The sequence below is a fragment of the Rhinatrema bivittatum genome, chromosome 3, assembly GCF_901001135.1.
Source record: "Rhinatrema bivittatum chromosome 3, aRhiBiv1.1, whole genome shotgun sequence".
NCBI classification, from domain to species: domain Eukaryota; kingdom Metazoa; phylum Chordata; class Amphibia; order Gymnophiona; family Rhinatrematidae; genus Rhinatrema; species Rhinatrema bivittatum.
In genome coordinates this window covers 509,107,135-509,119,744 of record NC_042617.1, presented here as the reverse complement: position 1 = coordinate 509,119,744, position 12,610 = coordinate 509,107,135, and the positions used below count along the sequence as shown (strand labels likewise).

Sequence of the window (12,610 nt, the reverse complement as noted above, 5' to 3'; positions counted from 1 at the left end):
CCTCCGAGTACCTGAGCTCCGAGACGCCGCCTTCTTTGTCTCCTTGGCTCCTGCTCCGTTTTGCACTGGGCCCACTAATCCTATTGTCCGCCCTTTCCCCACCTAGCCCAGCACACCCTTGGGCTGTGTCCCCCACCCCCTCCCCTTCCCCTTGTCTACAGCACGGCTGCCCAGTTATACGGCCCTTGCCTCAAGAGGCAGAGCCTCCTTAATAATAATAAAAACCTCTATTTGCAACAAAGCTGGTTAAATATTTTCTTACCACCCGCAAGTTATTTCATATGAGCCCAGCGTTGTTTCAGAACAGAAATCTTGCTTGCGCTCTGCAAGCAGAGAAGACCACAGTGCACGGTACGCGACATTGGAGCCAAAGGCGCACGCACAACATTATTAGTAACTAAGGGGCGGGAAGCAGCTGTAGGATTCCGGCAACGCTCCCATCACCTAGAAGCCTGTGACGTTTGCTTGATGGTGCGCATGCCCTGAGCACCACCCAGCTCCGCCTTTCCACGGTGTGGAGCAGAGCTGACTGCTGCAAGGGGAGAAAGAGTTGTGGCTTATTGTCAGCTACAGCGTCGTGAAAATCCTGCTGCAAAAAAAAAAAGAAAAAGCCTGTAAATTAAAAATAAACAGTCTAATTTAGCGGGAAACTGCCTACTTCCACGACACTGGATTTGGCTAACAATCAGCTGGGGTGGCCCCAAAGCAATTTAGACCTTTGAAGACTCTTATTGCCAAGCAAGCGATGGGACGGATTTCAAAACAGTGCCCACAGGTGCATAACCGCTGAAAGGAGTACAATGAATTGAGAGGTGCAGCCCTGTATATTTTCAGACTGCATAAACATGGCTTCCAGCTGGAAACTCGGCCGTCTGTGGCTCCTGGTTGTCTTTGTAGGGCATGCAAGTGGGCATAGCCTATTTGCTTGTGAGCCCATCACGCTGAGGATGTGCCAGGATCTATCCTACAATACCACGTTCATGCCTAATCTATTGAATCACTATGACCAGCAAACGGCTGCATTAGCCATGGAGGTAAGAATTCCCTTACTGTTCCCTGGGATATTGTCCGCCGGCTAGCCATGGTGTATAGAAACGGCATGCTTTTGTCTAAAAGAATCTGACAGAAGTGTGAAGTCTGTTTATAGTGGAAAATATTTGAACAAAGCAGCATTAAGGAAGTGGCCACATATGTCTGGAAGGAGACTCGTTTTGACATTTACCATAGTTGTTGCCGATATGCTGTGGACGCTGTAATTTGCATCATCTATTAGTCTGATAAAGTACAAGGTATATATTGTCGATTTTATTTGTAATACAAAAAACCTCAGTTCTCCAGTACGTTAAAATAAAAAATATTAAAATGAGGGGCCTCAACCTATGTTATGCTTGCCGATGATTTTACTTTGTTAATGCATACAGGCGTGGTATGTGTAAAATAGAATGAGAACCTTTTTATGATTTTTAACCGACTGGGAGTTGTGTGTTTTGATTCCTGTAATTTTTTTCCTTGTTTGTTTTTGCTTTATTGTAAACTAGTTATGTGACAATGTCCTGTATTTGATATGGTTTCTCTTGGCTGGCAGAGCATAAACTAATTATTCGTGGGATCTGAACTGATGGCCTTTTAATCTAATTTTGATGTTTGATATTGTGTTTACATGAAGAAACTTCTAACATTTTATAGAATGGAAAAAAAAATAGTACTGATAACACAAGAGTAGGATGGGCACCATCTCCATTTCATGGGGTGGAAAGTTCAGACTGTTCCTTGTTTGATATTTCCCCACCTGATTAACCATAGCATCTCTAGACAGAAAAATATTTGGGGGAGGGAGAGAAACAAACTTAAATATGGAAGGGGGATAAGCCAAAGTGACACTTCCATTCCAATCATCACCCCCACTCCATGGCACATTTCCCTGTCTTTTTCTGCATGCAGCACTGCTGTGCATCTTTCTGTGCCAGGCCCATTGCTACACATGTTGCCAGGGCAGTAATAATCAGGGCTTTTACAGCACAGAACAAACTGTCAGTTTGATGGTCTCAGTCATCCCTCTAAGCTGTTAAGTTAAGATAAACAGCATGCAGACAGCTTCAGACAGGATCAAGAAAGAGATGTAGGCTCAGTCCCAACTTCCTTCACATATAAGGATCTACCCACATTGCTAGATAGATCCTCAGCCCCAGGATTGAATGTAAATAGCTCTGAGATCAAAGCTTGCTGTAAGCAAACAATCTGGTCATTTTATCCCATACTCCAGAATGTCTGCAAAATAAATCTGTTATAAACCTACTAAAATCATAGGCACTACAGGTGAATCTGGAAAAGACAAAGATGATGATTTCCCAGAAAAAGCCAAAACATTTCCAACATAAATCTTTCCTAAATAACCAAAAAGTAGAGCACACTCCAGAGACCATTCATACCATGACCTATCATTAAGTGCCTCTGAGAACTTTAAATTACATGTCTATAAAGACACATGAGAATTGGCCAGTTTGAAGCACCCAATAAAACTATCATTACAATTATTCAGTAGCATCATACAACCACTTTTTCCATATGGGCATGAAGTCTGGGATGTAGACAGATTAAGACACAACCTCATGCTTCCAGTTCTGCAAACTGATATTCTGCATCCATAGAAGCTCCCCCAACAATGAGTACAGAACAGAACATGGGCGTTCCTATTATAAGTTATCATACAAAAAGAAGCATTTGTTTCCATTTCGCCAGTGTTGTACTACATGCAAAGCCTGGCTCCTTGAGGTATCCATTTCACTTTTTGTCTTCACATTTCTAATATAGTGGTTAACTATTCTGCATATGGTGAGCATGTGTGACAGGTGAAAGATGTTCAGTTTCCATGTAGGGACTTATAGCAGCGCAGCTTGTGTTTTCCCAATAGATAGTGTTCTAGGGTTCATTGCTATATTTGCAGTGCTGTCTTTTTATAGGTAGAGTTGTTGCTGTTTCAGTCCTTGTGGTTAGTACAGTTATGGTATGGTAGGTTTGCTATATAAGTTTTGAGTGTCTTTTTTGGAGTGTTTTGTTACTTCACAATGTGCCTAGCAGTGGAGGCGGTCTGTGTTGCTGTTATTGAGGTGACACCAGAAATTTGAATATTCCTTTTCCTCCTATTAGACCATTCTTACACTTTGAGATTTCCCTATTCCTCAGCTGCCAGAGACAAGAGGGCATACGCTGTTCATGACCTCTTTCTTGGCTATAAGAGAGGAGTGGCCCTATGTTCTTGCCAGTAGTCTCTGTCTCCTGCTGCTACAGTCAAATGTAGATGGATTTTCCAGATCCTCCCAGAGCTACTGTGTAGCTCTAGCCTGTTGGAGCTTCCTTAACTTCTGGGGCAACAGTCCTTCAGGGCTACTTTTCTCGGTGGAGTTGCCTCCCAGGAATGATTCTGGTTGAAGGCAACCTAGGAGCTGATCTCTGCTTCCTTAGAGAATTGAGGATCCCTCCTAGCAGTGACACCCCTTCTGCAAGGGGATTCAAGGGGAGCAGGGCTGTGATAGGGGGAAGACAAGGGATCCCAATGTTCTCCTCTCTCCTGCCTCCTCACTATACTTCATTGCGGCGTCATGAAGGAGGAATAAAGGCAATCTTTGAAAAAAATATTGAAAGTAATAAGGGAGGGGAATCTTGACAAACAGTGCAACTGCAACCTGCCATCTTGAAGAGTTCCCTGGAGAGAGCATGACTTTTGATGAGAGCAGGGGAATTTGTAGAGGGAGAGCAGCACCAGGCTCAGTGTGCCACATATCCAGGGTGCACAGATCCAGGGACATGCTAGATGGCGCCCTGATTTAAAAAAAAAAAAAAAAAAAGCTCCACTGTCACAGCTATGTAGCCCGCAGGTCCAAGAGAGTCCCCAGCGTTGCCATCTATTTTCCTGGCATGCAGTGGGGTTCCCGACTGCCTCCCTGGATAAGCCTAATAAGTACCTCTCTCAAGCAGAGGAAGGGCTGTTGGAGGGGAGTGGCCTGGAGCTGTCTTGCTCTGGAAAAGGCCTCTAGGCCAGCAGGGCCTGCTAGTCGTCCCCCCTCCCCCGCCCATTGAAGGGGGACACTGGGTTGGGCCCAGTGTTCATGCCACCAATGCCTCTCCTTCCTACATGTCTCAATCTCAGATCAGCTTTTTAAACCACATGCTATTCCTTAGTTTTCCTTGGTGTACCATGCAGTCAAATGCCTGATTTGAACTGAATGGGGAGGCACAATGCTGGTGGCAGGAGGAGCCAGGTCTGGGTTGTAGGTGGGGGAGAGCCTAGGAGGTGAAAGAGAAATTGCAAGCAAAAGGAAGGCAGGTGCTCCCTCTTCTTCCTCTGTGGCGACTCCTATGCCACTTGTGCTGCTGGCCACCATCTTAACCTCCTCTTCTTCAAATGTTGCACTTCCTTTGTCTTCTGTCCATCCTATACCTGTGACACCATTTTGTTCTTTGATGTCTGCCTGTTCTTCTTGCATCTCTCAAAAAATATATAGTTCCGATGGAGAAAGTACAGAGAAGGGCAACCAAAATGATAAAGGGGATGGAACAGCTCCCCTGTGAGGAAAGGATGAAGAGGTTAGGGCTGTTCAGCTTGGAGAAGAGATGGCTGAGGGGGGATATGATAAAGGTCTTTAAGATCATGAGAGGTCTCGAATGAGTAGATGTGAATCGGTTATTTACACTTTCGGATAATAGGACTAGGGGGCATTCCATGAAGTTAGCAAATAGCACATTTAAGACTAATTAGAGAAAATTCTTTTTCACTCAATGCTCAATTAAGATCTGGAATTTGTTGCCAGAGGATGTGGTTAGTGCAGTTAGTGTAGCTGGGTTCAAAAAAGGTTTGGATAAGTTCTTGGAGAAGTCCATTAACTGCTATTAATCAAGTTGACCTAGGGAATAGCCACGGCTTTTAATCTCATCAGTATCATGGGATGATCTTGGTGTTTGGGTACTTGCAAGGTTCTTGTGACCTGGTTTGGTCTCTGTTGGAAACAGGATGCTGGGCTTGATGGACCCTTGGTCTGACCCAGCATGGCAATTTCTTATGTTCTTATTTTGAAGCTCTCCTTGTTACCAGAACTAATATCCCTGTGTCATAGCCATAAAATAATCATCTGTATTTGATTTTCTTTTTGGTGGTTCTCTTTTTTTTTTTTCTCTCTCTCTCTCTCCAAATTGTGGACTACCTTAGTGACTTTTTTTCTTTAGTGTCTTTTCTTGATGTAGAAGATTACTTTTTTTTCCTTAATCAATTATATATATATCCTTGATTGTAACTCTTAAAACTCAATAAAGAAAAAAAATCAGAAAGGGATAAAGGAAAGAGAAGAGAGAGATAATTGTAGTGAAATGCTGCTATTTGAAATGTACTTTTCCCCCCCCTTCAGTAATTTGTAATGTTCTTCCTAATTTTGTAAGAGGAACTTTCCCTTCAGTGGCCGATGTTTGCACTGAAATTTTCTTTCTTTGACCTAGTTTTGTCAATGACTTAAAACCTAAAAGGAGGAAAACACAAACTTCCCTGCTTTTACTTTACTGCTCACTTAATTAAGGTTCTGTGAGACCTATAGGAATTAGTCTTAAGCTTTTACTTTTACTGTGGTCTCTTCTTCTCTGGCTTTTCCCTAATCTGTAGAGTGCAAGCATAGTCTTTCCTACTGCTGCTTTTAAATTCTTAAAACACTAACAGGTATTACATTTCCGCAAATAAAGCCACTCTGTAAGTAAAAAGACCTGTCGTCCCCCTCTTTCTGTTTCTGCCTCCTCGTCAGCTTCAGACTCCATTGAGGCAGTCTACACCTCCTTCTGCTTCTCCTGCTGTCCTCGGAAAACTCCTGTTAACAAATAAGCAGCGCTGATTTCTGTGGTACCTGGATATTATTGGGATCAGTGTGGTGGGATATGGCTGTCTCTAAGGGATATAAAAAGTTTGCTCTGGTTGCAAAGTTCTGTAGTCTGAAATGGTGGCTGAAAAAGCTATCACCTCCCAGTCTTATTATGGTATCAGCAGATGTCTGATTGGATGCAACTGGAAAGATGAGATGTGGTTCATACTGATAGGAAAGTGGCTAACGACTGCTTAAGAGCTTGGGAATGCTTTTCTAATGTGTTGTCTTCTCAATTTCTTGCTAAGCTGACAGTTCCCTGTACGTACCAGGATCAGTCCAGACGGTGGGTTATGTTCCCCGTCCAGCAGATGGAGTCAGAATAAAAACTCGAGAGGGGGCACTATATAATCCCCTCCCCTTTCCTCAATCTTCAGTATTCTTCTGACTCCAGCAGATGTGAGCAGGGGACTCTGTGGTCCCCAGTGCAGGAGATTAGGTTTTCTAGTTTTCTGTTTTCTTTTGCCTTTTTTTCTCATAAAGGGATCAAGTAAATAAGTATAAGGTATAATTTTGAAACAATTTAGTTTTCTGAGGTGACTCAGCAGGTTTCTGCCTTTTGAGTCGTGAGGTGCTTGCTGCCAGGTCTGTACCTCGTTTCTTTCATTTCTCCCCCCTCCCCCCTCCGTTTTTTCAGGGCACCCTTCTTTGGGTATTGGGGAATTTTCTTGTGTTTAAAAAAAAAAAAAGAAATTTTTTCCTCAGGTTTTCTTGTTGTACTCTCTGTATTCGGGCCGGACCCGGGGTGCATACAAGTGGTGCTAGTCACTCCCCATCCCTCCCCCGTTATTTTAAATTAGTTTCAGCCGCTACCGACCCACGGTTCGCGAATCCTTCTCCCGGGACCGGACGCCGGGAGGTTTAGTCCTTCGGCGCTCTCTCTGGGTCGGTGGGGGAGGGGTGGTCTGTGTGCCCGCGTCGTTTCTGCAGTGTGAATCGCGCGCTCTTTTTCCTGTCAGTCCTTTAAAAAAAAAAAAAAAGCCGAACAGACCATGCCACGCTCCTCTGAGTGTTCTGCCTGCGGCAGGCAGGCTGGTCGGCTCTCACGGGAAGGCCTCTGTGACTCCTGCATTTTTGAGGGTGAAGTCACCGAAGGACAGGAGGACGAGTCCGCGGGTCCTCGCTGTGAGGACCACGCATCTCGAAAGCGGCAGGCCCCGTTCCCTCTGAGCGTGGGAACGGCTGCCATTTTGTTTTCAGAAGGGGAGGAAGATACTGAAGGCCCGACTCTGGTGTTGCCCTCTGGCTCTGCGCCACTCCCTGGCCCGGAACCTGGTGGTCGTGGAGGGGAGCACCAGGATAGTTTTCCTCAGGGACCTCTGGAGTTTTCGCCCGAGTTCGTGCTTCTTATGCACCGGGCTTTCTTACAGTTCAAGTCTCAGCCCTTGGAGACTCCTGGGGGACTCCCTCCTCTCAAACGGGCGCATCTGGGATTGTCCCTGGAGGGGTCTTCTTCCCAGGATAGGGCGTTACCTCACGCAGGAGACCCAGGACCCTCCTGGGTCCCGCAGGCCCCAGTGGGTGGCCCCAGCAACCCCCCCGACAGGGGACCCGCTCCCGGATGCAGAGGATGACCACACGTTCACTTCTCAGATGGAAGGGGATGACCCAAGGGTCCTATGAATTTTTCAGTATGATGAGCTGGATGATCTAATTCCTCATATTCTCCAGGAAATGGATATTGATGCTCCCCCAGAACCGGTAGCAGCCTCTTGTCAGGGCAGAATGGGGGACACTTTGCTGGCAGGCCTTCATCCTTTGTCGAAGGCGTTTCCAACTCATCCCACCTTTTTGCAACTGATCTCTAGAGAATGGGATTCACCGGAGGTCTCTCTCAAGGTCAGTAGAGCAATGAACAAACTTTATTCTCTGCCAGAAGATTTTTTGGAGCTCCTCAAAGTTCCTGCTGTGGATTCCACAGTTTCGGCCGTAACTAAGAGCACTACCATCCCGGTCACGGGTGGTACAGCGCTCAAGGATCTCCAGGACAGGAAGTTGGAGGTTTATCTCAAAAGAATCTTTGAGGTTTCAGCATTGGGCCTCAGAGCGACCATCTGCAGTTCTCTTGCACAAAGAGCGGGCCTCCAATGGGTTCAACAATTGCTCACCTCCCAGGTTCTTCCGGATGCTGAAGCTCAGCAGGCGGATCGTTTAGAATCCGTGCTCGCCTATGGAGCAGATGCCTTCTATGACCTCCTTCAGGCCCGATCGATGGTCGCTGCGGTCTCGGCCCGTCGGCTTCTGTGGTTGCGAAACTGGTCAGCGGATGCCTCTTCCAAAACACGCTTAGGCTCGCTTCCTTTTAAAGGTAAGTTTCTCTTTGGAGAGGACTTGGACCAGATCATCAAGTCCCTCAACGAGAATGCGATTTACAAGCTTCCGGAGGACAGGCCGCGGACATCTAGGTCCTTCAGCTCCACCAGGTATCGCTCCCGTACTCAACGACGATACCGTCCTCCCAGACAGCAGCAACAGCAGCATCAACAGTCTCGGACTTCTCCTTTTCGTTCGCAGACCTGGAACCGGTCCTTTCGGGGCCGCAGGTCCGGCAAGGGAGGACAGCCCCAGGGTTCTTCCTCAAAACCCCAATGATGCCAGGCTGACCTGCGATCCGATTCCCAGTCTGGGGGGTCGCATTGCCCGCTTCTACGGGGAATGGGCCCGATTCACGTCGGATCAGTGGGTCCTGGATATCTTAAGACACGGCTACGCCTTGGATTTTGTCCACCCGCCCAGAGACAGGTTTCTTTTCTCCCCCTGCGGCTCTTTTCTCAAGAGACAAGCAGTCCGGCAAACTCTCGACCGTCTTCTCTCTTTGGGGGCAATTACCCCAGTATCTGCTGCCAAACTGGGTCGGGGTCATTATTCCATTTATTTTGTGGTGCCCAAGAAAGAGGGCAATTTTCGGCCCATCCTGGACCTAAAGACTGTCAACCAGTACCTCCGGGTCCCATGTTTCCTCATGGAAACTCTACGCTCAGTGCTGGCGGCGGTCCACCCAGGGGAATTCCTCGCATCCTTGGATATAACGGAAGCTTACCTGCATATCCTGATTCACAGGGCGCACCACCGTTATCTTCGTTTCAAAATTCTAGGACAGCATTTTCAGTTTCAAGCACTCCCGTTCGGTTTGGCGATAGCTCCACGGGTTTTTACAAAGATTATGGTGGTTGTGGCCGCAGCCCTGCGCCGAGATGGGGTTCTGGTACACCCTTACCTGGATGACTGGCTTATCCGGGCAAAATCTCGCACCGAGGGGGTCCAAGCGGTCAGCAAGGTGGTGCGATTACTTTGGTCCCTAGGGTGGATCATCAACTTTCCGAAGAGCAGTCTCTCTCCATCCCAGGCACCCACAGCATGGAACTACCTACAGGTACTGGGGTCCATGGCCTCCACCATAGACCTAGTCCCGTGGGCGTTTGTGCATCTGCGTCCTCTTCAGTGGGCCTTGTTATCCCGTTGGAAGCCAGTGTCACGGGAATTTCAGGAGGTTTTCCCAATACCGACTGTTGCAAGGCCCAGACTCCGCTGGTGGCTGGTTCCTCGCCACCTAGCACGAGGGGTCTCCCTGGAGGTCCCAGACTGGGTGGTCATCACCACGGACACAAGTCTGACCAGCTGGGGAGCGGTCTGCGGGGTGGATTCCATTCAGGGCACTTGGACAGCGGAACAGTCCCGGTGGCCCATCAACCGTCTGGAAACGAGAGCGGTGCGCCTGGCGTTGCAGGAGTTTCTTCCCTTGGTCCGCCATCGGGCGGTCAGGGTCCTATCAGACAACGCGACCACGGTATCGTACATCAACTGTCAGGGGGGCACAAGGAGCCGTCACGTCTCGCTGGAGGCGGACAGACTGATGCAGTGGGCGGAGGTCAACTTGAGTCATCTGGCAGCCTCTCACATTGCGGGCGTGGACAATATACAGGCGGACTTCTTAAGCCGACAGCGCTTAGATCCCGGAGAATGGGAGCTTTCCGAGGAAGCGATGAGTCTAATAACCTCTCGCTGGGGGACTCCTCACATGGACCTCATGGCCACGGCCGCAAACGCAAAGGCCCCTCGATTCTTCAGCCGACGAAGAGAATACGGGGCGGAAGGAGTCGATGCCCTGGTTCTACCGTGGCCTCGGAAGATCTTACTGTATGTCTTCCCTCCGTGGCCCCTGGTGGGGAAGGTTCTCCGTCGCATAGAGAGCCATCCGGGTCCAGTCATTCTAGTGGCACCGGTATGGCCCCGACAGCCCTGGTTTGCGGACCTTCTTCATCTAGCGGCGGAGGGACCCCTGCGGCTCAATCATCTCTTCCACCTACTGCGACAGGGTCCTATATTTTTCGAGCAGGCAGATCACTTCTGTCTTGTGGCTTGGCTTTTGAGAGGCACAAGTTGAGACGCCGTGGATACTCCGAGGGAGTGATTTCCACTCTCCTAAGGGAACGCAAGACGTCTACCTCTGTCACTTACGTGCACGTCTGGAAAGTCTTTGAGGTATGATGCCAGGAGCGTTCTATTCGTCCGGTCTCTGCTTCGGTGACACAAGTCCTTTCCTTCTTGCAGGCCGGTCTGGATTTGGGGTTAGCCTATAATTCACTTAGGGTACAAGTTGCGGCGTTAGGGGCTTTCCTGCACAATGGGCAGGACTCAAGGCTGTCGGCTCACCCAGATATTGTACGTTTTCTGCAAGGTGCTAGACACCTGAAGCCACCCTTGAGGCCGCCTTGTCCGTCTTGGAATCTTAACTTAGTACTTCGAATACTGAGCGGGTCGCCTTTCGAGCCTCTTAGGTCGGCTTCTATCAAGGATCTCACCCTCAAGACAATATTTCTGGTGGCTATCTGTTTGGCCCGTCGTATTTCGGAGCTTCAGGCGTTGTCTTGTCGGGAGCCATATCTTCGCTTTACTGACGAAGGAGTCTCTTTACGCTCGGTCCCGTCATTCTTACCAAAGGTAGTCTCAGCCTTCCATATTAACCAATCTGTCGATTTGCCTTCCTTCGCTTCGACGGAACCGAGGGAACTTCGCAAGCTTGATGTCAGAAGGTGTCTCCTTCAATATCTATCGGTCACTAACGAGTTTCGTCTCTCGGACCACTTATTCGTACTCTGGTCGGGTCCTCAGAAGGATCATCTGGCCTCCAAAGCAACTGTTGCCCGTTGGCTCAAAGGGGCGATCTCAGCCGCATATCTTGGGGCCGGGAAAATCCCTCCAATTTCTGTTCGGGCGCATTCACTTCGGTCCCAGGCGACTTCCTGGGCGGAAAGTTCTTCAGTATCTCCCCAGGAGATCTGCAGGGCGGCCACGTGGACGTCTCTCCACACCTTCGCGCGCCACTATCATTTAGATGTCCTGGCGCCAGGTTTGGATTCTTTTGGGGATAGAGTCCTTCGAGCGGGGCTGTCTGTGGCCCACCCATAGTAAGGGAAGCTTTGGTACATCCCACCGTCTGGACTGATCCTGGTACGTACAGGGAAAAGAAAATTATTCCTCACCTGCTAACTTTCGTTCCTGTAGTACCATGGATCAGTCCAGACGCCCTCCCTGTATTTTACGGGGTTTTTCTCTTCTCAGTTGGGATTGTTGACTCCGCTCGAAGGTCAGTCTTTCTGTTATTTCTCTCTGTTTCCTGGGATTTTTTTCCAGTCTTAGTTATGGTTCACGTTCTGTTGGCAAGTTCCCTCTGGGGTAATGTTTAGTCAAATTTCACTTTTTTGGTCTTGTTTTCGGGCTTCTCTTTACTTGATCCCTCTATCTCCTCTCTTGTTGGCTTTGCTAGTCTAGTTTACTGAAGATTGAGGAAAGGGGAGGGGCTTATATAGTGCCCCCTCTCGAGTTTTTATTCTGACTCCATCTGCTGGACGGGGAACATAACCCACCGTCTGGACTGATCCATGGTACTACAGGAACGAAAATTAGCAGGTGAGGAATAATTTTCTTATATGCAGTGATCTGTACAATGAAATTCTTGATTAGATAAGACCAAGTGTGTGTGTGAATGGAGTATGAATGGTTTTCCTTGTGTTCTGTTGTATATTTAGCTACTGTGGTGACTTTTGTGTTATTAATAAAATTGTGGTGTGATAAGGTAGGGGGACTGTTTATTAATACTGAGCTTATTGGTATACTGTCATTATGTGTTATTTTCTTATCTTCCTGCTAGGCCAGTTGTTACCTATGGGATTTCCCTTCCTTCACAGCTAACTGAGACAAAGGACACACCTCTTTTATGACCTCACTTTGGGGTTATAAGGGGGATGTAGTCCTGGACCAATCCCAGTAGTCTCTATCTCCAGCGGTTGTGATAGATAGAGAAGGTTTAAGTTCCCAGAGTCTTGGTTTGTCCTTGGTGTGGTTGAGCCCTTTGACTCCCAGGCTACTAGTCTCTCGGGTCTGCTTTCCATAGTAATAGTCTGCTCCTGGGATTTAAAAAAAAAATAAAATAAAAATCTTGTTTAGAGAGAGTTGCCCAGTTGAGTTCCCTGAAGTCCCTGTACATTTCACTTAGGGGGTCTGTTGAGTACTCTGGTAGGGCTCAGGGAATCTGGGGGTGTGCTAGAGCTATTGCATCTGGGAACCTGGGGGTGTGCTAGAGCTGTGGGCTGCTTCCCTCCCCCCACTCTTTCTCTCCCTCTCTCTCTTTATGTTGCCTCTCTATTCAATGCGACGGGCTCAAGTAAAGTTTTAAAAAAAGAAACGCACACCTAGGATGCCTCAGCTCCCAG

General features: G+C 48.0%; 2 protein-coding genes across 4 annotated transcripts in view; one reads left to right on the top strand and one right to left on the bottom strand.

Annotated features, from left to right (window-relative positions):
- Positions 1–472, bottom strand: part of FBXO16 (F-box protein 16) — a 137,453-nt gene extending 136,981 nt beyond the window's left edge. Inside the window, exon 1 of one of the 3 annotated variants that reach the window (XM_029596179.1) lies at positions 263–472. The gene's annotated coding sequence lies outside the window, so the exon portion shown is untranslated. Of the gene's footprint in view, positions 1–11; positions 75–262 lie in introns of those variants that run through there. The other 2 variants (XM_029596174.1, XM_029596178.1) reach the window with 2 other exon arrangements.
- Positions 434–12,610, top strand: part of FZD3 (frizzled class receptor 3) — a 184,198-nt gene continuing 172,021 nt past the window's right edge. Inside the window, exon 1 of the mRNA XM_029596170.1 lies at positions 434–1,034. Coding sequence (XP_029452030.1) covers positions 846–1,034 — 189 coding nt within the window. The 5' untranslated portion in view covers positions 434–845. The remainder of the gene's footprint in view (positions 1,035–12,610) is intronic.